A 27859-nucleotide genomic window follows, 5' to 3' on the forward strand; every position below is an offset into this window, starting at 1 on the left:
ACTGTACATATATCTTCACTAATTCATTGAAACATGTAGCATTAAATACAAGATGGTCATGTTTAAGAGTCTTCTCTCCTGTTCCCACCTCTTTCCAGAATTTGAATTCAGAAGATCAAAAAACATCAAGTATTGAACATATAAGCTGCAGTGAGGGAGAAGATTTTGCAAATGTGAAAAAGAAGGCCAAAATAGACATTCATTACAAAAAGAGTCCCCCCAAATACACTGTTCCAGTTAGCGCAAAGACTGTAGAATCTCCTCTTAATGAAAACATTTATAATTCGGCTTCATTTAAAGATGAGAAAATCATAGAGACTGATAGTGAGCCCGAAGAAGGTGAAATTACAGATTCTCAGACCGAGGACAGTTATGATGAAGACATTACCAGTGAAGACAATGTAACTGCAGAAGATACTGAAGATGAAGGTGAGTAAATGGCCATTATTTAATTTTACATAAATAACCAAGTATGGTCATTGTAAAAGTGCAAAACAGTTAAAAGTGTTAGTAACCCATATAATATATCTGCCAAAAAGTGAGCCAATTGTTTTAAAGAGATTAATGACATTATTAAAAATTATAACTGCTTGGTTATTTTTCAAGAGTAGGATGTGAATAAATGACTAGTACTTGGATCCTGAAGTTTCATTGCATTGTATGGCTTAGTCAGTAGAACACAAAACCAAGTTACCTACTTTCTAATCCTAAAGTAGGTACAAAGTCTATTTTAGTGGATTAGATAATTGTCCACTTTTGTAGTTGAGGGATGGAAAGCAGTTGCCTTCAAAAAGAGTAGTCCATGAATTCAGCTTACATAGGTATTATGGTAAATCTAATATTTATTTTACTTGAGGATATAAAGATATACTTTTAAAACTCAGGATTTCATATTGGTGTATATGAGCTTATTTTGTTCTTAATGGAATTTCCTCTCATTTTTTCTTAAAAAGGGCAGACTCAGTTTTTCTAACTTAATGTAAAAATGCTTTTTTGAGATACTTTCAAATTCCAAGACCTTAAAAAAGAGAGAGTTGATTATTTTATAATTGTGATAGGTGCTGAATATCTTTAGGTTGATCTTTTTATAAATTTATTTATTTTTGGCCGCATTGCACGGCATGTGGGATCTTAGTTCCCTGACTGGGGATCGAGCCTGTGCTCCCTGCAGTGGAAGTGTGGAGTCTTAACCACTGGACCGCCAGGGAAGTCCCATAGGTTGATCATTTTAAATTGGTAACATTGTTAAACCTTACTTACTGTGTATGTGATATAGCAGAATTTAAGAATGTTGTTTTAAACAGAATGAAGATTTTTATCAATATATTTTTACTTTATGTATGCCTCCTACTCATCCCTATACATTTCTAATTTTTTCCCATAGCATTTGAATTAATATTTACACATTTCTTTCTTTGGCAGATGAAGAAAAAATTTGGCCCCCATGTATTAGAGTAATTGTAATTAGATCACCTGTGTTGCAGACAGGATCACTTTTTATCATTACAGCTGTAAATCCTGCTACAATTGGAAGGTAAAAATGTTTAATGTTATTATATTTGTGTATTTGTCTTATTCCAGTGGACTGTACTTTTCCTGAGCAGTTAATCATTAAATATGCATGGTACTTGTTGAATAGGCAAAAAGTGACATCCATGTCCCTCCCTTTTCCACTCAAAAAATATTCTGACACTTACCTTTTGTCACCTGCTTTTGGAAGACAATTGGAGATATAACCTCATTATCCCTAAAGGGGACTGCCTATGTAAAGAGATAAAATCTTGGTGATATGATACCTTCCACAGAGGCTTTTGTCATTTTCTTACCTTTTGTATTGCTTTTTTAGGTTTAAATTACTTAAACCCACTATTGACCTCCTCTGATTCTTTTCCTTTACCCCTTTGTAATTCAGCCAGCTTGGTAGAGAGGTAGGTTTTAATCATGAGGAGGATAATTTCCTTTCTTCCCAACTGGAAAGGTAATGTATCTTTAATTCAGGTTCCATGCGATATCTTAATTTTAAATTCTTAGAAATAGTATACTTTTTTTACATGTAGTAATAGAAGTGGAAACAGTCAACAGGTCTGGAAAAAGTGATTGACATTAGTACAAAGGATATTTTGTCTCACTGGATGTTTACTAGCCTGTGACAGATGTACCAAAGAGTAAAAGTAATTCTGGAACCTTCTTTCAAACAGGAAATTAGAGTAGCATTATGGAAACCAGATTTAGTGTGATAGAGAGACTTGCATTTTAACATTATCTTTTAAAACAAAAAAACTTATCTTTAAAAAAATTCTTTAAGTGCTACATTTATGTATACTTCAAAAATAATTAAAGGCATTTTACTTAACTCTGCAGAGAAAAAGATATGGAGCATACTCTCCGAATCCCTGAAGTTGGTGTCAGTAAGGTAAGCTCTTTGATTTTTCAGTTACAGCCCCCTAGATGTGATTTTGTAGATCATCATTATGGCAGAAAGCTTAGGATTTTTCCCATTAAAAAGAAAGGTTAATAGTCAATATAGTAATGGTAATGAAAGCAATGCAGATTTCTTTATTCCACTGCTTGAGAAAATAAAAATTCTCTTTCACAATTTGGATGAGCTAAAGTTATGTTTAATTTTTAACAGTCTGATGCAGGAGTAGAAAATGTGGATTGATTTAAATATTAAAGTAATACCCATTTAACAAATATTTATTGAATGAAATAAATATGCTAGATATTATAGCAGTTCAAAAATAAATCAGACCTGGATTCAGGCTACTTTAGTGCATGGTTACTTTGAGTTCAGGGTATTTTCCAACTCAAGAACAATCTATCCTCTACCATCCAAGGCTTTCCATTTATAGCTTTTCCTAGTTGAGTCTCTAATGGTTTCAGGAAAAAGAGTAGTCGGGTTTTTCAAAACAAACAATAAGAACAGTTGCAGCGCTCTGTTTACAATAGCCAGGACATGGAAGCAACCTAGGTGTCCATCATCGGATGAATGGATAAAGAAGATGTGGCACATATATACAATGGAATATTACTCAGCCATAAAAAGAAATGAAATGGAGGTGTTTGTAATGAGGTGGATGGAGTTAGAGTCTGTCATACAGAGTGAAGTAAGTCAGAAAGAGAAAAACAAATACAGTATGCTAACACATATATATGGAATCTAAGGGAAAAAAAAAAAAAAAGAGGTCATGAAGAACCTAGTGGCAAGATGGGAATAAAGACACAGACCTACTAGAGAATGGACTTGAGGATATGGGGAGGGGGGGCGGGTGAGATGTGACAGGGTGAGAGAGTGTCATGGACATATATACACTACCAAATGTAAAATAGATAAGTAGTGGGAAGCAGCCGCATAGCACAGGGAGATCAGCTCGGTGCTTTGTGAACACCTAGAGGGGTGGGATAGGGAGGGTGGGAGGGAGGGAGATGCAAGAGGGAAGAGATATGGCAACATATGTATATGTGTAACTGATTCACTTTGTTGTAAAGCAGAAGCTAGCACACCATTGTAAAGCAATTATACTTCAATAAAGATGTTTAAAAAAAAAAAAAAAAAAAAGAACAGTTGCAGCTTAAGTTATAAGGTTTAGCTACCGAAACTCTCATTTATCTTTTTTCTTTACTGTATTTTCTGTACTTTTCCCCCCTCCCTTTTCTGACTGTTACCTTTTTTCTTTTTTTTTTGACCTTTCATCATCCCCATTTTGTTTCTATTTAATGGACTATAATATAATTCTAACATATGTATTTTTTGTGATTTTTGTCTTTTTGGAATGAAATTTGTTTTCCCATTATTAGTTTGAAAGTCTAGTTATTTTTACTTTGTACTCATTCAGAGGGAAGGAAATCCTCGTAATCCTAACTCTGACCAAGTTATCTTTCTTTTTTACCTTCTTATGACCCTTGATTCTTCTGCCTCCAAAGAAAACCCAGTCTGTAACTTAAGTAGCAAAGACATCCTCCTCCCACTTCAGTCTAAAATGTAGGTAGTTCTCTGGTGGCATTTCTGCTTTTTCTTTCTTTTAAACAAACATGTCCACCGGTGGGATAGATGATTTGTTAGCTGTGTGAAATCAGTTTGACAATATATATCACACATATCCAGGTATATGAAAAAATTAAATTAAAAAAAAACCCACATACTTCATATTAATATTAGGGGGAAAACAGAAATGAATATTTAACAAATGGATAGGAAAGGACCTTCCAAGTTTAAAAAAAAGGAAAAAAATCGCAGAGGACAAGGTAATACTGAATAATTTAAGTTTGAAGTTCTTTATTTGTTAAATAAATTTAAAAGGCAGACTAGGACAGTCAGATCTGATAAAATATATATCCTTTATATTTTAAAAGTTCATACAAATTCATTTTTTCAAACCCCGCTGTGGGTAAATGAGAGAAGGACATAAGTAATTCACAGTAGAGGAAATATGGTTAATATGTGAAAACCATTCAATATTTGTAGTAATTTAAGAAGTACAAATGAGACCAAGATGTCAGTTTTCATTCATCCTATTTATTAAATATCATTCCTGTTGAGAGCATAATTTAGAAAGCTCTTTGGAATAAGGTTTCAGGTCAAAAGACTTGAAACTATTTAAACTCTTCGATATAGTTACTATGATTCTAAACAACCCAATTGAAAGAAATGTACGAAGGACATGAAGAGAAAATTTACAGAAGAGGAAACCCAAATGGCTAATAAATATAAGAAAAGGTTTCAGTCTCAGCAGTAATAAGGAAAATGCAAATTAAAATCACAGTGATGAGATTAATTTCACACCTGTTATGCTTGCAAAAACTAAAAATTCTGACAATACAAAGTGTTAAGAGTACATGGAGCAACAAGAATTCTTATAGATTGGTGTGGAATATAAATTGGTCCAACCACTTTGGAAAATGATCATGGCAGTATCAAAGTTTAAGGTTTGCATATACTGTGGCTTAGCAGTTTCATTCCTAAGTGTATACCCCAGAGAAACCCTCGTATTGTCCACAAGAAGGGTACATGTACAAGAATGTTCATAGAAGCATTTTGAAAAATAGTAAAACCTTGGAAAAAACCTGGATGTCGGCATCAGTAGAATGTGTAGAAATATGTAGAACACGTAGTGGTACAGCCATACAATGGATTACCATTCAGCAAAGTAGCACAACTATGCACAACAGCTAGATATACTTCACAACATAATATTAAGCCAAAGAAGCAAGATAAAAGAAATATATACTCTTAGCATAAATTTGTCAGAACTCATCAAACTGTACATTTAAGAACTATGAATTTCCTGTCTATAAACTGTCTCAATAAAAAATTCATAGTGTGATTCCTATTTATATCAAGTTCCAAACAAGACAAAATAAACATAATTTTTATGGATATATACATATATGGTAAAAGTGTAAAGAGATACATCATGATTAAATAAACATCAAACCTCTGAAAGAAAGGGTGGAGGATAGAGTGAAGCACATGTCAATGGATAATTATTTTCTTTTAAGTATCTGAGGCAAATATAACAAAATTTATTAAAGCTGGATCATGGGTAGACATTTTTCAGTATATTCTTTTGTATGTTTGAACCATTTTATAAGTTTATACTTATGAAAATTTTTAAGAACTTTATTGAGATATAGTCTACATACCGTATACTATTTACCCATTGAAAGTGTGTAATTCAGAGGATTTTAGTGTATTCACAGTTGTGTAACCATCGCCACAGTCAATTTTAGAACATTTTGATCACCATGAAAAGAAACATCATACTCAATAGTGATCACTCCCCATTTCCACCTGACCTCCACACCCCTAGGCAACCACCAGTCTACTTTCTGTCTCTGTGGATTTGCCTGTTCTGCACATTTCATATAAATGGAATCATATAATATGTAGTCTTTTGTAACTTTTTTTTTTTTTAACATCTTTATTGGAGTATAACTGCTTTGCAGTGTTGTGTTAGTTTCTGCTGTATAACAGAGTGAATCAGCTATATGCATACGTATATCCCCATTGGGGATACGTATATCCCTCTTGCGCCTGTCTCCCACCCTCCCTATCCCACCCCTCTAGGTGGTCACAAAGCACCGAGCTGATCTCCCTGTGCTATGCAGCTGCTTCCCACTAGCTATCAATTTTACGTTTGCTAGCGCATATATATCAATGCTACTCTCTCACTTCGTCCCAGCTTACCTTTCCCCTTGTGCTCAACTCCATTCTCTACGTCTGTGTCTTTATTCCTATCCTGACCTTAGGTTCATCAGAACCATTTTCTTTTTTTTTTATTTAGATTCCATGTATATGTGTTAGCATACGGTATTTGTTTTTCTCTTTCTGACTTACTTTACTCTGTATGACAGACTCTAGGTCCATCCACCTCACTACAGATAACTCAATTTCATTTCTTTTTATGGCTAAGTAATATTCCATTGTATATATATGCCACATCATCTTTATCCATTCATCTGTTGATGGACACTTAGGTTGCTTGCATTTCCTGGCTATTGTAAATAGTGCTGCAATGAACATTGTGGTACATGACTCTTTTTGAATTATGATTTTCTCAGGGTATATGCCTAGTAGCGGGATTACTGGGTCATATGATAGTTCTATTTTTAGTTTTTTAAGGAACCTCCATACTGTTCTCCATAGTGGCTGTATCAATTTACATTGCCACCAACAGTGTAAGAGGGTTCCCTTTTCTCCACACCCTTTCCAGCATTTAATGTTTGTAGATTTTTGATGATGGCCATTCTGACTGGTGTGAGGTGATACCTCATTGCAGTTTTGATTTGCATTTCTCTAATGATTAGCGATGTTGGGCATCCTTTCATGTGTTTGTTGGCAATCTGTATATCTTCTTTGGAGAAATGTCTATTTAGGTCTTCTGCCCATTTTTGGATTGGGTTGTTTGTTTTTTTGATATTGAGCTGCATGAGCTGCTTGTAAATCTTGGAGATTAATCCTTTGTCAGTTGCTTCATTTGCAAATATTTTCTCCCATTCTGAGGGTTGTCTTTTTGTCTTGTTTATGGTTTCCATTGCTGTGCAAAAGCTTTTAAGTTTCTTTAGGTCCCCTGTGTTTATTTTTGTTTTTATTTCCATTTCTCTAGGAGGTGGTTCAAAAAGGATCTTGCTGTGATTTATGTCATAGAGTGTTCTGCCCATGTTTTCCTCTAAGAGTTTTATAGTGCCTGGCCTTACATTTAGGTCATTAATCCATTACGAGTTTATTTTTGTGTATGGTGTTAGGGAGTGTTCTAATTTCATGCTTTTACATGTAGCTGTCCAGTTTTCCCAGCACCACTTATTGAAGAGGCTGTCTTTTCTCCATTGTATATTCTTCCCTCCTTTATCAAAGATAAGGTGACCATATGTGCGTGGGTTTATCTCTGGGCTTGCTATCCTGTTCCATTGATCTATATTTCTGTTTTTGTGCCAGTACCATACTGTCTTGATTACTGTAGCTTTGTGGTATAGTCTGAAGTCAGGGAGTCTGATTCCTCCAGCTCCATTTTTTTTCTCACAGTTGTTTTGTCTATTCGGGGTCTTTTGTGTTTCCATACAAATTGTGCAATTTTTTGTTCTAGTTCTGTGAAAGATGCCATTGGTAGTTTGATAGGGATTGCATTGAATCTGTAGATTGCTTTGGGTAGTATAGTGTTGATTCTTCCAATCCAAGAACATGGTATATCTCTCCATCTGGTTGTACCATCTTTAATTTCTTTCATCAGTGTCTTATAGTTTTCTGCATACAAGTCTTTTGTCTCCTTAAGTAGGTTTATTCCTAGATATTTTATTCTTTTTGTTGCAGTGGTAAATGGGAGTGTTTTCTTAATTTCACTTTCAGATTTTTCATCATTAGTGTATAGGAATGCAAGAGATTTCTGTGCATTAATTTTGTATCCTGCTACTTTACCAAATTCATTGATTAACTCTAGTAGTTTTGTGGTAACATCTTTAGGATTCTCTATGTATAGTATCATGTCATCTTCAAACAGTGACAGTTTTACTTCTTTTTTGATTTGGATTCCTTTTATTTCTTTTTCTTCTCTGATTGCTGTGGCTAAAACTTCCAAAACTATGTTGAATAATAATGGTGAGAGTGGGCAACCTTGTCTTGTTCCTGATCTTAGTGGAAATGGTTTCAGTTTTTCACCATTGAGAACGGTGTTGGCTGTGGGTTTGTCATATATGGCCTTTATTATGTTGATGTAGGTTCCCTCTATGCCTACTTTCTGGCATATCATAAATGGGTGTTGAATTTTGTTGAAAGCTTTTTCTGCATCTGTTGAGATTATCGTATGGTTTTTATCATTCAGTTTGTTAATACTGTGTGTCACACTGATTGATTTGCATATACTGAAGAATCCTTGCATTCCTGGAATAAACCCCACTTGACCATGGTGTATGATCCTTTTAATGTGCTGTTGGATTCTGTTTGCTAGTATTTTGTTGAGGAATTTTTGCACCTATGTTCATCAGTGATATTGGCCTGTAGTTTTCTTCCTTTGTGACATCTTTGTCTGGTTTTGGTATCAGCGTGATGGTGGCCTTGTCAAATGAGTTTGGCAGTGTTCCTCCCTCTGCTATATTTTGGAAGAGTTTGAGAAGGATAGGTGTTAGCTCTTCTCTAAATGTTCGATAGAATTCGCCTGAGAAGCCATCTAGTCCTGGGCTTTTGTTTGTTGGAAGATTTTTAATCACAGTTTCGATATCAGTGCTTGTGATTGGTCTGTTTATATTTTCTATTTCTTCCTGGTTCAGTCTCGGAAGGTTGTGCTTTTCTAAGAATTTGTCCATTTCTTCCAGGTTGTCCATTTTATTGGCATATAGTTTGTAGTAATCTCTCATGATCCTTTGTATTTCTGCAGTGTCAGTTGTTTCTTCTCCGTTTTCATTTCTAATTCTGTTGATTTGAGTCTTCTCCCTTTTTTTCTTGATGAGTGTGGCTAATGGTTTATCAATTTTGCTTATCTTCTCAAAGAACCAACTTTTAATTTTATTGATCTCTGCTATCGTTTCCTTCATTTCTTTTCCATTTATTTCTGATCTAATCTTTATGATTTCTTTCCTTTTGCTAACTTTGGGGGTTTTTTGTTCTTCTTTCTCTAATTGCTTTAGGTGTAAGGTGAGGTTGTTTATTTGAGATGTTTCTTGTTTCTTGAGGTAGGATTGTATTGCTATAAACTTCCCTCTTAGAACTGCTTTTGCTGCATCCCATAGGTTTTGGGTCGTCGTGTTTTCATTGTCATTTGTTTCTAGGTAATTTTCTATTTCCTCTTTGATCTCTTCAGTGATCTCTTGGTTATTTAGTAGCGTATTGTTTAGCCTCCATATGTTTGTATTTTTTACAGTATTTTTCCTGTAATTGATATCTAGTCTCATAGTGTTGTGGTCGGAACAGATACTTGATACGATTTCAATTTTCTTAAATTTACCAAGGCTTGATTTGTGACCCAAGATATGGTCTATCCTGGAGAATGTTTCATGAGCCCTTGAGAAGAAAGTGTATTCTGTTGTTTTTGGATGGAATGTCCTATAAATATCAGTTAAGTCCATCTTGTCTAATGTGTCATTTAAAGCTTTTGTTTCCTTATTTATTTTCATTTTGGATGATCTGTCCATTGGTGAAGGTGGGGTGTTAAAATCCCCTACTATTATTGTGTTACTGTCGATTTCCCCTTTTATGGCTGTTAGCATTTGCTTTATGTATTGAGGTGCTCCTGTGTTGGGGCATAAATATTTACAGTTGTTATATCTTCTTCTTGGATTGATATTTTGATCATTATGTAGTGTCCTTCTTTGTCTCTTGTAGTAGTCTTTATTTTAGAGTCTATTTTGTCTGATATGAGAATTGCTACTCCAGCTTTCTTTTGATTTCCATTTGCATGGAATATCTTCTTCCATCCCCTCGCTTTCAGTCTTTATGTGTCCCTAGGTCTGAAGTGGGTCTCTTGTAGACAGCATATGTACGGGTCTTGTTTTTGTATCCATTCGGCCAGTCTATGTCTTTTGGTTGGAGCATTTAATCCATTTACATTTAAGGTAATTATCGATATGTATGTTCCTATTACCATTTTCTTACTTGTTTTGAGTTTGTTTTTGTAAGTCTTTTCCTTCTCTTGTGTTTCCTTCCTAGAGAAGTTCCTTTAGCATTTGTTGTAAAGCTGGTTTGGTGGTGCTGAATGCTGTTAACTTTTGCTTGGCTGTAAACATTTTAATTTCTCCATCAAATCTGAATGAGATCCTTGCTGGGTAGAGTAATCTTGTTTGTAGATTTTTCCTTTTCAGCACTTTAAATATGTCCTGCCAGTCCCTTCTGGCTTGCAGAGTTTCTGCTGAAAGATCACCTGTTAACCTATGGGGATTCCCTTGTATGTCATTTGTTGCTTTTCCCTTGCTGCTTTTAATATTTTTGCTTTGTATTTATTTATTTATTTATTTTCTTTTTTTTGTTTTTCTTTTTTTTTTTATTTATGGCTGTGTTGGGTCTTCGTTTCTGTGCGAGGGCTTTCTCCAGTTGTGGCAAGCGGGGGCCACTCTTCATCGTGGTGCGCGGGCCTCTCACTATCACGGCCTCTCTTGTTGCGGAGCACAGGCTCCAGACGCGCAGGCTCAGTAATTGCGGCTCACGGGCCCAGTTTCTCCGCGGCATGTGGGATCTTCCCAGACCAGGGCACAAACCCGTGTCCCCTGCATTGGCAGACAGATTCTCAACCACTGCGCCACCCGGGAAGCCCTGTATTTATTTTTTGATAGTTTGATTAATATGTGTTTCTGTGTTTCTCTTTGGGTTTATCCTGTATGGTACTCTCTGTGCTTCCTAGACTTGATTGACTATTTCCTTTCCCATGTTAGGGAAGTTTTCAACTATAATCTCTTCCAATATTTTCTCAGACCCTTTCTTTTTCTCTTCTTCTTCTGGGACCCCTGTAATTTGGATGTTGGTGCATTTAATGTTGTCCCAGATGTCTCTGAGACTGTCCTCAACTCTTTTCATTCTTTTTTCTTTTTTCTGCTCCCTGGCAGTTTTTTCCACCATTTATCTTCCAGCTCACTTATCCGTTATTTTGTTATTGATTACTTCTAGAGTCTTTTTAATTTCAGTAATTGTGTTGTTCATCACTGTTTGTTTGCTCTTTAGTTTTTCTAGATCCTTGTTAAATGTTTCTTGTATTTTCTCCATTCTGTTTTCGAGATTTTGGATCATCTTTACTGTCATTACTCTGAATTCTTTTTCAGGTAGGTTGCCTATTTCATCTTCATTTATTTGGTCTTGTAGGTTTTTACCTGCTTCTTCATCTGTAACATAGTTTTTTGTCGGTTTTTTTTTTTTTTTTTCTTGATGGGTGGTGCTGTATTCCTGTCTTACTGGTTGTTTGCCCTGAGATGTCCAGTACTGGAGTTTGCAGGCAGTTGGATAAAGCTGGGTCTTGGTGCTGAGATGAGGACCTCTGGGAGGCCTCACTCCAATTGATATTCCCTGGGGTCTGAGGTTCTCTGTTAGTCCAGCGGTTTGGACTCGGAGCTCCCACCACAGGAGCTGGGACCTGATCTCCAGCCTGGGAACCAAGATCCTGCAAGCTTTGTGGCATGGTAAAAAAAAGAAAGAAAGAAAAAAAGGAGCAGTACAGTATCAAAGAATAAAAAACAAAATTGAATTAGAAAGATAAAAATTATATTAGGAAAAAAAACTATAATTGAAACAACTACAACAAGGTAAAATACAACCACAACAGAAAAAAGAAAAAAAGGAGGAGGGCAGGGAACAAGCCAAAAGGAGAGAACAATAACAAAGTATAAAGAATAAAATAAAATTAGAAAAATAAAGGATCTATTAGGAAAAATAAAAATATAAAAGAACAGCAATGAATCAACAAGGTAAAACAGAACCCGAATCTAAAAGAGAAAAAAGAAAAAAATGCACCTTGGCTATGGGGGCAGAGTTTAGACTGGGGTGGAAGAGACAGGGGCGGGATTTAGGGTGGGGCGGGACCTAGGCAGGTGGGGGGTGACATTTGAGCATGGGGTGGGGCCTAGGTGGCCATGTTCAGGCATTGGGCGGGGCCTCTGCTTAGGACCTGCGCTGAAGGGGAGAGGCAGCATGTCGAAAGGAGGGCCTCTGGAGTGTGGAGTTCCGGAGTTTGGAGGTAGGGCCCTGAGTGAGGGTGTGTGGGTGGGGTTTAGGCCAAGTGTTGGAGGGTGTCTCTGAGTGCAGAGGTAGGGCCCTGGGTGGGGGGGTGGGGATGGGGCTTGGGTTCTGCGAGGCAGGAGGGAGGCTCTGAGGGCAGAGGATTAGGCCTGGGAGCCCAACAGGCTCCCTGGTGCCTAAGTGGACAGGGAAAGCACTGGCCCCGTTCCCTTCCGTTCTTTTGTGACCCTCCCCCACTGTTTCCCCCAGGGTCTCCCCCACCACTGGACCCCTAACCGTGGGTGGGTCCCACTGGGTGTAGGAACTCCTCCCCTCCCTAGCCACCCCTCAGGGGTGCTGTCCCTTAGGTCCGGCCTTTACTTTTGCTCCCCCTTCCCTCTCTCCCACTTCCTCAGGACCCGTGCGGCTGGAGGGGGCCTCGGTGGGCAGAGGATCAGGCCTGGGATCTGAACAGGTTCCTGGGGGCCCAAGTGGGCAGGGGAAACCTGGCTACACTCCCTTTTGATCCTCTGCCCTCCCAGTGGTTCCCCAATTTCCCCCTTTGGCGTGGGATCCCTTCCCGTCCCCCAGCCGCCCCTTAGGGGCGCCAGTCCCGTCCCGCCTCCACTTCTCCTCCCCCTTCACTCCCCCCACGCCCCACATCCTACCCAGTTGCTGGGGTTTCCTCCCGTCCCCTTAGGTGTCTGTTGTCCCCCACCGGTGCCTGCTAGGTGCCCTAGTTGTGCGGAGACGCGAATTCCCCGTCCTCCTAGTACGCTATCTTGACTCCGCCCCTGTAACTAGCATTTTTACTTATTTAGCATGTCTTCAAGATTCATCCATGTTGTAGCATATATCAGTACTTCATTTCTTTTTATTGCCAAATAATATTCCATTGTTCAGATACAGTGTATTTTATCTGTTCATCAGCTGATGGACATTTGAATTGTTTTTACTTTTTGGTTATTAAGAATAATGCTGCTGTGAACATTTCACGTACAGGTTTTTGTTTGGAGGTATGTTTTCATTTCTCTTGATGCCTACCTCAGAGCAGAATTGTTGAATTGTATGGTAACTCTCTGTTTAACATTTTGAGGAACTGTCAGACCCCCCACAAAGCAGCTGCACCATTTTACATTCCCACCAGCAATGTATTGTTTATGAAATTTAAAGTTAAATATTTCTGCAGCTCTATATCCAGTTAAATACACATGTATTGAGTACCTGCCCAATATATGTGAGGCACTGTATTATGTACTAAGTGGTAAGAAAATTATAAACTAAATGTAAGCAATAGGGGCTTCCCTGGTGGTCCAGTGGTAGAGAATCCACCTTCCAATGCAGGGGATGTGGGTTCGATCCCTGGTCGGGGAACTAAGATCCCACATGCTTCAGGGCAGCTAAGCCCGAGCGCCTCAACAAGAGAGCCCACGTGCTGCAAACTAAAGAGCCCACAGCGCTCTGGAGCCTGCGCACCACAACTAGAGAGAAAACCCACACGCCACAACTAGAGAGAAGCCCATACGCCAAAACGAAAGATCCGCGTGCCTCAAGGAAGATCCTGCATGCTGCAGCTAAGACCTGACACAGCCAAATAAATAAATTAATTAATTAAATAAAAATAAATAAATGTAAGCGATAATTGTAAGCAGTACAGTGACATTCACATATACGGAAACTTTATGTAAATTAATTGTTATATAAACAAAGTGCTGTGGAACAGAAGGGAGTGATTAGTTCTGAGTATTGAAAATTTGGAAAAAACAGAAGTCGGCCTTGAATGTTTCAAATCACCTTTCGTATTAAGAATTTTTAATAACATGAACAAATATATTAGGTGAAAAAATTATTTCGAATTATATATATAGTATAATCTCAACTATATTATAAAAGTAGAAAAGGTAGGACACATACTAAATTATTAATGGTAATTATAGGTGGAATTATAGGTGACTTTTTCTTCTGTAGCCTTCTCATTTCTACCAGGAGCATTATTACACTTTTGTATTCTGAAAAAAATGTATTAAAAATAATAAAAGTTAAATTATTAAGAGACTAAAGTTCATTGCATCTTATCATAGAGAAATTATCTATGGTTTAAAAAAAAGTATAATACTTTATAATTACCTGGTTTCTTTTTTTTAAGTTTCATGCAGAAATTTATTTTGACCACGACTTACAAAGTTATGTCCTTGTGGATCAAGGCAGTCAAAATGGTACAATTGTTAATGGAAAACAGATTCTTCAAGTGAGTATATACTTATTAATTAAATACTTGCACATTATTTTAAAAAACTGAAATGAAACTTTTTATCCCTCAGGGCCGTAGTTATTATGCATATCATTTAGTTCAGATTGGTATTCACCCAAATGTGTTAACATGGAAGGGAATTCTTAGAAAGGGCTAAAAAATGTATACAGTAAGAGGATACTTAACTGTTGAGTTTTGACTTCTAATTATGTACCTGTGCCTTATATTTAGAAATAAATGCATTTTAAAGCTATGCAGAGTAAATGTTCTTACAGCAACTTTAGGGGCCATCCTTTTTGTGTGTGTGTGTGTGTGTGTGTTTAAACTTTTAAAGGAAATGTTGTTAAACTGGAAACTCCTTGAAGGCAGGGATTATGTCTATTCAGTTAACTCTTCTATCCCAACATGTAACAAAGTGTTTTAGCACATAATAAGATAATATATGGAAGTGAGGGAGGGAGGTCTTATTCTTAGTCTATAAGAATCAAAAATGAGATAAAACTGAATTATCAAGAGAGGACGGAAAAAGGGAAATATGATGCACTTATCTCCTTAACACTTCATCTTTTTGACTGTGATGATTATTCATTTTGGTAATAGACTGTTTGAAGTTTGAGTTGGGTATTTCTGTGATAGGATTGGGCATGGAGATGGGGAGATCAGTGAATTTTGATAATATAAAAATTAGAGGGCCTCCCTGGTGGCACAGTGGTTAAGAATCTGCCTGCCAATGCAGGGCACAGGGCTTCGAGCCCTGGTCCCGGAAGATCCCACATGCCGCGGAGCAACTAAACCTGCGAGCCACAACTACTGAGCCCATGTGCCACAACTAGTGAAGCCCACGCACTTAGAGCCTGTGCTCTGCAATAAGAGAAGCCACTGCAGTGAGAAGCCCATGCACCACAACGAAGAGTAATCCCTGCTCGCTGCAACTAGACAAAGCCCACGCCTGGCAACGAAGACCCAATGCAGCCAAAAATAAATAATAATCAATAAAATAATTACTAAAAAAAAAAAATTAGAAGTTGCTTGGTTCAGCTGTCATCTTCTCGACTAGTAGAATATTATGCATCACCTTCAAGTTTTGTGGAAATGTGTGTGCATATGTCTATCTCATTGAGAACAATCTCAAATTTTTTTTTTATAATCAGACATTACTTACAGTAGACATAAATAAAATAACCATATGTAACTCTCTTGGGTTTGGTTTTGTAATTTTTTTCTCCTTTAGCCCAAAACTAAATGTGACCCTTACGTACTTGAGCATGGAGATGAAGTGAAAATTGGAGAGACTGTGTTGTCCTTTCACATTCACCCTGGCAGTGATACCTGTGATGGCTGTGAACCAGGGCAGGTTAGAGCTCACCTTCGTCTTGATAAGAAAGATGAACCTTTTGGTATGTGAAACATACTGTGTATGGGCATGGTAGCTTTTTAATTCACTGCGTGTTCTAAAAAAGTATCAGTTAGTTACCAGCTTCATATCTAATTGATATAATACTCTATTGAGATACATTTATAGTTAAGTGAATATTATCAAATGAGACTAAGAAATGACATGTATTTGAAATTTGAGACCTAGACTAGTAGATTATGATTGTAGTTGGTTTTTCTGTGTAATAATTTAGTTGTACTATTACAGCATTAGGTTACTTTATGACCAGGAATGATAATCATTAGCTCTGTTTCTGCTAATCCAGTCTATAGGCTTTTGAAGCATCGCTGCAGTGGTAGCTAAATGTACTTCAAAGGAGTAATTGTGACATAAATAGAGATTGGTTTCCCTTTAACATCTATTTACTGATATAAAAAGTCATCCACAGTTAAACTCTGATGTAAAATAGTAACATAGAAAATAATAGGCCAAGGTATTAAGATTTATTGGTTGATATATTTGCTTTCCTACTTATAGTTTGTTTGATATATTATCTGTGTATATACCATTACTTTCTATAATAAATAATATTGTAAAATGTTGCTATCTTGTTTAAAACCCACTCATCTAAGGCTTTAAAAATTGAAAGATACTTTTAACTAGTAAGAAGTAATTTTTTTCACATCATTTGTTTCCTTTAAATACCAACTATACATGTTCATTATGTATTTTTTGTTTTCTCATACTACATTATGAAAATGAGTATGGCACATTAAATAGTAACGTGAATCTTGGGTTCTGTTATTTTTCTTTTGCACAAGCTTATGTTCCTTTGGAAAATTCACAATGTTTCTGCATTTGGGTTTCTATTACAGTAACCATATTGAAAAATTAAGATGTTCAGTGTTTCTTTCAGTATCTAAAACATTCCTATAATCTTTGAGTTTTGGTTTACTTTCCAAGTAGACTTAATTACCAAAATGCTGAAAGGACATCATCACAACCTAAGATCCTTTTATATTAATTTATTTGAACTTTTTGTTAATCTGCAGATGGGATACTAGTACTATTAGTTTTTCATAATTAAATAAACAGTATTATATCAGATTTAGTGTTTTGTTTTGTTTTTTTTAAACCAAACTCAATTTTTCCTTTTAGTTGGTCCAACTCTAAGTAAGGAGGAAAAAGAGTTGGAAAGGAGAAAAGAATTAAAGAAAATACGAGTAAAATATGGTTTGCAGGTAAGGGAGTTAAATATTGTTACATGTGTTAAACTGTGCATCTGGTTTTGTATAAAACTGCCTGTAGATAAGCATAGTCCATTTATATATATAAAACGAGAGCTATTTAGAATGATTCTGAGATCTATGTAATTCCTGTTAGTTGTTTACTGTTTACCTCAACAACTGTTGAGGTTGGAGTAGGAAAGTGATGATAATACCCTATATTGGAATAGCCATTTCTAGTTTTTAAAAAACTTGCATTAAAATGATACCCTTGAAAAACACAGTTGGAGTACTAATACTGCCTGATTTCAAGACTTATTATAAACTACAGCAATAAAGACAGTATAGTACTGGCAAAAAGATAAACAAATATGTTGATGGAACAGCATAATGAGTTCAGAAATAGACCCATATAGATAGATAGATACATAGATAAATGTGTATATATGTATGTGTGTGTGTGTGTGTGTGTATGATTCTCAGCAAAGGCATGAAGGCAATTTGGTGGAAAGAGGATGGTCTTTTTTCAACAATCAGTGCTGGAACAATTAGATAGCCATATACAACAACAACCTTGATCCCCACCTCATAACATATAAAAATGAGCTCAAAATGGACTATACATATAAATTTAAAACTTAAAACTATAAAACTTCTAGAAGCAAACCTTAAAAAAAAGTCAAAGATTTGTTAAGGTATCTAACACTAAGAGCACTATCCATAAAAGCACAAATTGTACTTCCTCCAAAACTTCTGTTCTTCCAAAGACACGATTAAGAGAATGAAAAGATAAGCCACAGACTGGGAAAAATATTCGCAAATCATATATCTGATAAAAATCATGTATCTTATACCTAGAGTATATAAAGAACTCTGAAAACTCAATAAGGGAAAACAACTTAATTTAAAAATGAGCAAAAGATTTGAATAGACACTTCACCAAAGCAGGTGGCAAATACACACATGAAAAGATGTTCAGTATTATTAGTCATTGGGGAATTGCAATTTAAAACCAGTTAAAAAGACTGACCATACTAAGTGTTGGTGGGCATGTGGAGGAACTGGAACTCTCATACACTGCTGGTGAAAATATAAATGGTGTGATTGCTTTGGAGAAGAGTTTAGTACTTTGTCTAAAAGTTAAATATACACCTACTGTATTATTCACCATTCTACTTCAAAGTATTTCATTTCTATCCAAGAGAAATGAAAGCATATGTTCATACAAAAACTAGTGAACAAATGGTCACAGCAGCTTTTTTTCTAATAGCCAAAAACTCATCTGTCCATCCTTAATGGGTAAGCAAACTATGTTAACTCTGTATGGTCAAACATTCTAGCAATAAAAAAGCATAAGCTATTGATACAGACTACAACATGGATGAATCTCAAAATGATTGTGCTGAGTGAAAGAGCCAGACAAAAAGAGTACAGTTGACTGTTGAAAAACCCGGGGATTAGGTGTGCTGACTCTCACCTTGGTTGAAAAATCTGCATATAGCTGGTACTCAGCCCTCTATGTCCACAGTTCCTGTATACCTGGGGTTCTGCATCCACAGATTCAACCAATTGCAGATCGTGTAGTACTGTAGTATTTACCACTGAAAAAAAATCTATGTATAAGTGGATCCACGGAGTTCAAACCCATGTTGTTCAAAGATCAACTCAACCATACTATATACTTCGATTCTATAAAATTCTAGGAAAGCAAACCTAATGTATCATGGCAGAAAGATCAGTGGTTGCCTGGCTACAGGAGAAGATGCACAGGGAGAGGGGCTGGAGGGATAGATTACAAAGAAGGACGAGGATACTTTTGTGGGAGATGAATATGTTTGTTATCTTAATTGCGATGGTTTCATAAGTGTATACGAATCTCAAAAGTAACTGTACACTTTATGTGTAATTTATCGTATGTTAATTATACCTCAGTAAGGCAGTTTAAAAAAATTACCATTTAATCCTATAAGTAGACCAGGAAAGTAATTAATATTGCCAGTTTACATTAGAGAAACTAGAGCTGGTCACCTACCTACTAAATGACAGAGCTAGATATAAGATCTAGGTCTTAAGTGTATTTGTCCAGTGTTTTTTACACTTTATGAACAAGTCAGAAAAGATGCTGCCAAAATAACATATTTTTATGCAGAATTGTATTTTTTGTTACTGTTATACTAAGGGAGAGAAATCATAATAGAAAAAAATGTTAAGAGGTTAATTTGGGAGGAAAATAGAAGATATGTAAGGAGAGAATAAAATGTTTTTTCAAAAATTTTAGCTCAATTTCTACATCATTTTCTGGGGGGGAATACCCATTAGGGTTGGTGGTCTGTATTTTTCTGTTTTGAAAGCAAAATTAAGTAAAAACTTCTGTGGTACTTTCCTTGCATTGCTCTAGCAGTCCGTAGCATCTTTTTGGATGAGTGTTGTACTTTTTATGTAAAGATTAGCAAATAGTAACAAAGGGGAAGAGGAGCTTTTGAAACCCCAAGCTGAATTGCCTATCTCTTCTGTGCCATTGCCATATCTTGTGTATACCTTAATTGTTGAACCAGTCATACTGTAGCATGCTGAAGACTGTGTGTCTGCACTTCAGGATTATAAATTTCTTTGCATTCTGTCACCTAGCATAGGACATAACTTACTCTTTACTTAGAAAATATTTGTTGAGTGACTGATTAATCATATAATGAAGCTGTATTGAAGCAAAAAGCTATTATTATTGCCAGGGTAAAAGAGTATTTATTTCCTTTTATCTATTTTTTAAAGACTTTCTACATTTTTCCCTTCTAAGGAACAGTATCAAAATACTTTAGGTCCTTTGGAACTTTCAGTTCCTTAGAGAAAAGGAGAAATAGATTTTTTCCCCCAACCCCAGGGGTTCTCCATAGTTTTTTGAACACTTGTAGTTCATATGAGAATATGAGTACACAGCACTGATTCAAAATATACTATATTTTCACTATATTAAAGGGGATAGAATAGAAATATTCAATAATGTAATTGTCTTAATTTGTATCATATCTTAATTTATGTCATGGTTTGTTTAATGGAGACCACATTGAACCATATTTGCTAAGCAAGGCAAATATACAGACATTATATTTTTATTTATCAGTTTTGTTTTCTTCAATGAATATTTCATGTTTATGAAGAATACAGACTACGAAGATGAAAAGGCTTTGAAGAATCCAAAATATAAAGATAGAGCTGGAAAACGCAGGGAGCAGATCGGAAGTGAAGGAACTTTCCAAAGAGATGATGCTCCTGCATCTGTTCATTCGTAAGTATTAAATTTTAATTGCTTGAAACAGTCTTTGTACCATAATCACATTCATAGGGTAATGTGATTTATAGGGCTATATAATCTGATAGGTAGCCTTTAAAGGAATAATATAGAACAAGATGGAAACTCTACATCTGTTTACATTTTCCTCTAATATTGGTATTGCGTTATTCCCTAGAAAATTACTGATCATATATGTAAGTATACATACAGATTTATCACACACAAACTTAAACACACATATATATGCATAGCTAACATTGTAGCCACACAACTGAGTGACCATACTTTTATATATTAGATATTTAGGAGGCTGGGCTAGTAAGAAATTGGTATGGACTGATACTTTTAATAGTTATTTCAGAACTCAACTGCTTCTGTTCTTGACCCTGAAATACTATTTTTCTTACTTTTTTGGGGGGGGGGGGCGGCTGCGTCGGGTCTTAGTTGTGGCACGCGGGATCTTAGTTGTGACATGTGGGATCTTTCTTTGCGGGGTGCAGGCTTCTCTCTAGTTGTGGCGCGTGGGCTTAGTTGCCCTGTAGCACGTGAGATCTTAGTTCCCCGACCAGGGATGGAACCCGCATCCCCTGCGTTGGAAGGTGGATTCTTAACCACTGGACCACCAGGGAAGTCCCTTACTTATTTTTGATCCAGTTCTTTTCTCTTGGTAAAGTAGCATTGATAAACATGAAAAATGTAATTTTGAAGCCTACAAAATGATTATATTTCTGCGTTTAATCATATATTAGCTACATTTTGTTTCTCAGAATATAAATTCTAGGTTTAGTTAACATTTAAATCTTTCATGTAGAACTAACAATTAGTTACTAAATTTTGACTTATTATCATTTTATTGATTCTAAGATATACTACTTGGATAGAATTTTACAGTTACATGTGACAGTTTTTTCTTAATGGTACATAGACTAACAGTGCATCTGAGAATTTATGGAGTCACATTTTATGAAATATAGCATTTTAAATTAGATATGCTAAGCAACATGACAAATACATATATATATATTTTTTTTTTTAATTAATTAATTTATTTATTTTTGGCTGTGTTGGGTCTTCGTTTCTGTGCGAGGGCTTTCTCTAGTTGTGGCGAGTGGGGGCCACTCTTCATCGCGGTGTGCGGGCCTCTCACTGTCGCGGCCTCTCTTGTTGCGGAGCACAAGCTCCAGACGCGCAGGCTCAGTAGTTGTGGCTCACGGGCCTAGTTGCTCCGCGGCATGTGGGATCTTCCCAGACCAGGGCTCGAACCCGTGTCCCCTGCATCGGCAGGCAGATTCTCAACCACTGCGCCACCAGGGAAACCCGACAAATATATTTTAAGGTTTAATATTTTTGAAATAATTGCTAGAGAATATGAAGATTGTATTACAGTTAAATTAGAAGACAGAAATGAAAAATGAAATCCATTGGTCTGACATTGCTTGGGTTATCGTTATTGAAGAGCTAATTTACATATTTTGTAGAACTGAAAAGACAATGTGATAGAACATAAAATTAAAATACCCTTAAATTAGCAGACCATAAAATCATAAAACAAAATGCAAATAGTTAATGAGAGGTTTAGTTTCGTTTTATTTTAACTTTTTTTGTTGATGTTAAATTCACAAATGTAAGTATCAATATCAGTGATCTATCATAAGATTAACACATTGCAGAATACACATCTTGGTCAAGAAATAGAAAATTATCAGTAACCCCAGAAACCTACCCTCCTAGTGTCCCCTCTTAATCACTATTCCTCTCTCCTCCCCAAAGGTAACTTATTCTACTGACTTCACCAGCATCAGATTAATTTCACTTATTTTTTAACTTTAAATAAATGGAATAATTTAGTATTTATTTTGTGTCTATATTCTTTTTGTCCAGCATTACTTTGTTATGTTAGGTACATTTTATTTTCATTGCCATATAATTTTCTCTGTATGAATATGCCACAGTTTATCCACTTTACCACTGACGGACATCTGGATTGTTTCTAATTTGTGGTTATTGTTAGATTTAGCTGCAAAACATTCCTTTTTCTGTTAAGTAGTATATGTAGGAGTAGAATTTGTGTATCTTCAACTTTATTAGGTAATGCCAAATAGTTTCTAAAGTAGTTATACCAGTTATTTTTATTTCATGAATTTATTATAAATGTGACTTAAATGGTCTTTTAGAAATCAACTCTCATCTTACTTTTCTCTAAAGTGAAATTACTGATAGCAATAAAGGTCGGAAGATGTTGGAAAAGATGGGTTGGAAAAAAGGAGAGGGCCTAGGGAAGGACGGTGGAGGAATGAAAACTCCGGTAAGACTCGAGATTTCTTTCATTCTTTATTCTTGTAACGGATATATTTACTGTACTTACTATATGCCAGGTGTTGCCTTAAGTGCTAGGAGTATTGTAGCAAGCAAAAAGAGACATAATTACTACCTTTGTGGCAATCACAGTTACCAAATATATGTGTTTATGATTTGTTTTGTTTTGTTTGTAAAGTTCTTAGGAAGGCTCTTTTAGAGTTTTTTCCTTCATCAGACTAGGATAGTGAATGTTATTTCCTGAGCCAGAAGTTCTTCTGTGTCTTAGTTATTTTTACTGACTTCTCTACTGTGCCTTGTCCTAACATGCAAGAGCAATCACAGTGTTACTTTACGAACAGGCAGACTCTACTAGCTGGAGAATCTGTTTTAGGTTCAAGATTCAGAGCATGTAGCAAGCAATAGAGAGAATCATGTCTGGAAAACAATACAGTGGTTTAATTCTATAGTCCCATGGTTCATTGGAGGTTCAGATTCTCTTTCACAAAAACCTTACAAAGTAGTAATATGATCAAAGAACTTTCTTGATTACTTGGTACCTAAAAAAATAATGGGTGCATCAGTGTGAGTTCAATGTAAATTTTCTCATTTCATTGAGGTAGAGTGGGATGAACATGGGTTTTGTAGTCAGGTTAGAATATGTGTTCTATCACTAGCTGTGCGACTTAGGGCAAGTTTGGATTTCAGTTTTCATATGTAAAAATGGGGATAATGAGGACTCTTTCAGGGATGTCTGAACATAAAGCCCCTAGGATGGTGCCTGACATATATTAGGCACTCAGTAACTGGTGGCTTATAATGGTTCTCATAATAATGCGAACTCCTCCCCTCCTTTTATGAAAATAAACAAGTTCTCTTTTTATGACTCTTAATGTTTAACTTACCTGTTCACTTACTTAGGTGAGGCTTGGACTGTAGGTTTAAATACATCCATTGCTTTTACTTCTCGTTAGAGTAGATGACAGATTGATTCTGCAGCATCTCAGTGAAATTTGGTGATTGCTATTTAAGGAGCATTCTGTTTTCTATAGAGTCAACTGTACTTATTGACAAGCAAGACAATGTAGAAAAATGAGCTTAAGTTCCATGTATAATCATGTATTTATTCCTGTATGTATTTGATGTATTTGACAGTTTTTTCTTATGCATCAATCTTTTCTAATTCAAAGAATTATAGTTAAAGTACCAAATTGGATACAGCAGATTTCAGTGTGTTTAGATACTACAGTAAGTTCTCTTCTTAACTTTTGGTAACAGATCCAGCTTCAACTTCGGCGAACACATGCAGGCTTGGGGACAGGCAAGCCATCTTCAGTTGAAGATCTTCACCTTCTCCAAAACAAGAGCAAAAAGAACTGGGAGAAAGCACGAGAGAGGTTTGCTGAAAACTTCCCCGAAACTAAATCTCAAAAAGATGCACCAGGGACTGTGCCTTGGGTCAAAGGGACTGTAGAGTGAAGGTCAGTCATAGAACACAAAAGCTTTTTTATAGAATTTGGAAACTCTTGTTTAATTGCAGAAATTTTCTCTCCAAAAGAGTCAGTGGCATGAGGGAGCCGTGTCACAGTTTACCCCCTCTTGATTCAGAAATGTGTAATAAAGTGTGGTTTGCAGTTTTTAAAAAACATTTTTAAAAGCTAATAAATAGTGACTGAATCAAGTTATGCTGTGAGTGGACTAAAGTTCACAGGGCACAGATGAGCTTATCAAGCTTTGTTACTTTATTTTGTCATTTGCAAGACCCATATAAGCAACTAGCCATATAAGCAAAATTCATGTAACCACTAACTTAAATGTACATTTGTCCTTGTCTCCTTATATTCATTATTGTACGATGCATAACAAAAGAAACATCGAAAGTTTATAAAAACAATTCTGACTATATACATCCTTGTTTATGCCCTTTAGGACCTAGGTAGAAAATGTTGAGAAAACATGGGTAGTGGTGTATAAATGTTATTATATTTGAAATAACCCAAGTAATATTATTGAAGAACTAATGAACAGCTGACATGTTGTAGAAAATCAGTCTCATTGTTTTCTTCTGTGAAGAATCTGTTGATTTGTACTATATATTAAGCATTTACCTTTGGTTTGTTTCATAGCTGAAATATTTAGATATGAACAATTGAGTACAGTATTGAAATATTCAGTGTGCTGGCATTTGTAGTTTTGATAAATCCCATTGCTGGCAATGGAGTTGTGCCAGAAAAATCTGATTTCTACTGCAAAAGGGTTACCTAGCCAAGGCCTCAAACTCAAGATACTTATTGAAAACGTCTTCAAATGCAATAAAAAACATTATAACATCAAAAAGAATGATTCATTGAACCAATAATTTAAACATACTGGTCTGCTTTGAACTCATGACCAGCCAGAATTTTCCTCTGTAAATTGGCAGCACAATAATGAAAGGATAACCTCAGATTCTCGGAGACTGCAGTGCAGCTTTCTGAGTGCAGGTGTCACCGCTCTGCCAGTTAACACTGTTCTTTTCCTTTCTGTTCAACTTTTCTCTCAGCTTTTTGCTGGGAAATCAATGCTGGAACTGATCTTTTCTCATAATGAATATAAACTATATAGCTCCTTCATCTACTATAAAGAAATGTCTTCAAGATATAGAAATAGGAAAGGAAAATTCTGGAAAAAAGTATGCAATAGGGAAGATAATTCAGAAAGAAAGGCTACCTGTTGGAATTTCTAGTCTTAATGTACAGGGTACTTAGGAAGAAAGGGGGGGTGTGGAAAGAAAAATAAATGTATTACTAAAGATGAGACATATGACCAAACAATTGTCAAGTTATTAAAGCCCTAAGATGGGAAAAACAGAGGTCCTATAACTCTAAAAATCTAGATTAAGTATTTTTCTGTATCCTTTTTGGCCACCTACATACCCTAACACATACACATATATGTACATTAGACTTGGAGGCACTAGGAGTGTCCTGCATTATTTTCTCTAAAGAAGAAAAATTACTCATCTAAATGTGGTTCTGGTGCCGGTGCCCTACATATAGGTAACAATATAGGACCCTCAGAGTAAACTTGCTTCTGGTAGATCTCACTCATTGGGTTAGTATACAACTGTCTATGTAATATTTCCCATTTTTATTATTAGATTGTGGAAAACTTTTTCATTGTTTTCTTTTGTTAAGAAAATGGAAACTTGAAAATGGTGATAAAAATTGAAATATATGTGATATTTGCTTTATTAAAACCCTTTGCAGATCTAAAGTCTCAGGGCTATACTATATACTGGTTAAAGCACTGAATAATGTCTGGTTCTATTTCTACCTGTGAAATGAGAATATTTAACTCTCATGTTTGTCTTGAATAGAAAATGGGAAAATGTATGTAAAAGCACTTTGTAAACTGTAAAAGTAGTACAAATGTGAGCTTCTGTTTGTTTAGAAGCATAAATATGGATTATGTACAATTTGAATTACACATAAAGTTGTTTTGCGTCTAATATTTAAAACTATAGTTTATTCATGCGGTATAAATTTATTAACTTAATAGCCTTTAAGTGTTTAAGTGGAGCTACAAGTTGCTGAATTTTGAGAAATCTAACATATTTTGCCAGAACATGAGAAGCTGGCAAAATAGAGAACAGAAGAAACCATCACCATTACTGTAAAATAACAGAAATTGTTTTCTAGAATTAAATAGCCAGGAAGCACTTTTTCTCAGAAAGGGGGGGATTTTTTTCTTTCTGTTTTTAAAAGTTTTTACTTCTGATGTTTCACTTACTTTAGTTGTGAACTTATGAAAAGTTATGGTTCACCCAATTCAAACACCTTCCAACTTTTCATGTAAAAGATTATTTCTTAATTTGGCACATTTTCAAAGAGCAGGCAAAAGAAATAGAAATTTCCAGCAAGGAGAGATTGTATACAGAGGCCTTCCTAACGAGTTGCAGGACAGAGGGATATGCTTGGCAGGGAGCCAGAAAGGCATTTCTAGACCTAGCATCTAAAGGTGTTCTCAGGAACAGCTGAAAGAATTTTCCCCATTGTGTTGTTCTAAGTGTGCTTCTTATTTTTGTAGGGCGTCACTTATATCTCTGCTTTGAATCTTTGATCTAAAACATTTCATTTTACTTTTTCAGGCTTTAAAGTGGAAATACATTTGGATTCTTTAAAATGAGTCAGTGTTTACGTGTGTGTCTATGTGTATCAGGGCCCAGGCTTTCTCTTTGCCTTTCTGCTTTACTCTTCTTAGTGCTGGCTTATGGCATTGTAGTTGCAAAATGACTTTTGGAACTCCAGTCGTCACAGTCATGTCCAAAACAGAAGAAAGGGGAAAGAGCAGTATTCCTGTTAGTTCTCTTTTATCAGGAAAGCAAAAGCTTATTCAGAAACTCTCACAACAGACTTCTACTTAGGGTTATTAGCCAGAGCCTGATAACATTACTGCCCATAGCTGCAAGGGAAGTTGAAAAGGTAGGCCAACAGGATGGTCTCACTTGCCTTAAGCCAATCATGAACTATCACCTAGGGCAGGACATGTTGCTTGTTGGAACAAAATCAGGTTCAATGAGCAAGGCAGAGGGGGACAATGGCTACTGAATGGGCCTGTAACTGTCTGCCAGATAACTCAACTATCCATTAGTGGTGACTTGGGGTGTTGGTTAAATTGTGTTGCAGGCCTACTATGTAATACTTTGTAGCCATTCAGATGAGTAAGATAGAACTGTCTATACCATGATAGAGAAGAATATTCTTATTACATTGCTGATTTAAAAAAGCATATTGGGGCTTCCCTGGTGGTGCAGTGGTTAAGAATCTGCCTGCCAATGCAGGGGTCACGGGTTCAAGCCCTGGTCTGGGAAGATCCCACATGCCGCGGAGCAACTAAGCTCGTGTGCCACAACTGCTGAGCCTGCGTGCCACAACTACTGAGCCCGCACGCCTAGAGCCCGTGCTCCGCAACAAGAGGCCACCACAGTGAGAAGCCCGTGCACCACAACGAAGAGTAGCCCCCACTCGCCGCAACTAGAGAAAGCCCATGCGCAGCAATGAAGACCCAACACAGCCAAAAATAAATAAAATAAATTTATAAAAAAAAGCATACTGTAGAAAAGTATGTAAAGCATCATCCCATTTAAAAACTATATGAGGGTATGTATCAAAGTGTTTACTTACCCAAGGAGTGAGCAGATTTTTGCTTTTTATTCATTTCTATATTTGAACTTTAAAGCAGTAAAACTGTGTAGTTAACTATGTGTATTCATAGACATTTATAATAAGTAGAAATACAACACCAGGAAGAGTGG

At 36.1% G+C, this 27859-nt stretch overlaps 1 protein-coding gene across 2 annotated transcripts in view; it reads left to right on the top strand.

Annotated features, from left to right (window-relative positions):
* AGGF1 (angiogenic factor with G-patch and FHA domains 1) overlaps positions 1–24903 on the top strand; it is a 46598-nt gene extending 21695 nt beyond the window's left edge. The window contains exons 6-14 of one of the 2 annotated variants that reach the window (XM_061187926.1): positions 99–429; positions 1423–1534; positions 2362–2413; positions 14274–14375; positions 15610–15775; positions 16912–16994; positions 20135–20262; positions 22474–22573; positions 23842–24903. In XM_061187926.1, coding sequence (XP_061043909.1) covers positions 99–429; positions 1423–1534; positions 2362–2413; positions 14274–14375; positions 15610–15775; positions 16912–16994; positions 20135–20262; positions 22474–22573; positions 23842–24042 — 1275 coding nt within the window. In that variant the 3' untranslated portion in view covers positions 24043–24903. The remainder of the gene's footprint in view (positions 1–98; positions 430–1422; positions 1535–2361; positions 2414–14273; positions 14376–15609; positions 15776–16911; positions 16995–20134; positions 20263–22473; positions 22574–23841) is intronic. The other variant, XM_061187927.1, reaches the window with a different exon arrangement.
* Positions 24904–27859: the final 2956 nt, after the last annotated feature.

The sequence above is a fragment of the Eubalaena glacialis genome, chromosome 4 (assembly GCF_028564815.1).
Source record: "Eubalaena glacialis isolate mEubGla1 chromosome 4, mEubGla1.1.hap2.+ XY, whole genome shotgun sequence".
In the NCBI taxonomy this organism is placed as follows: Eukaryota; Metazoa; Chordata; class Mammalia; order Artiodactyla; family Balaenidae; genus Eubalaena; species Eubalaena glacialis.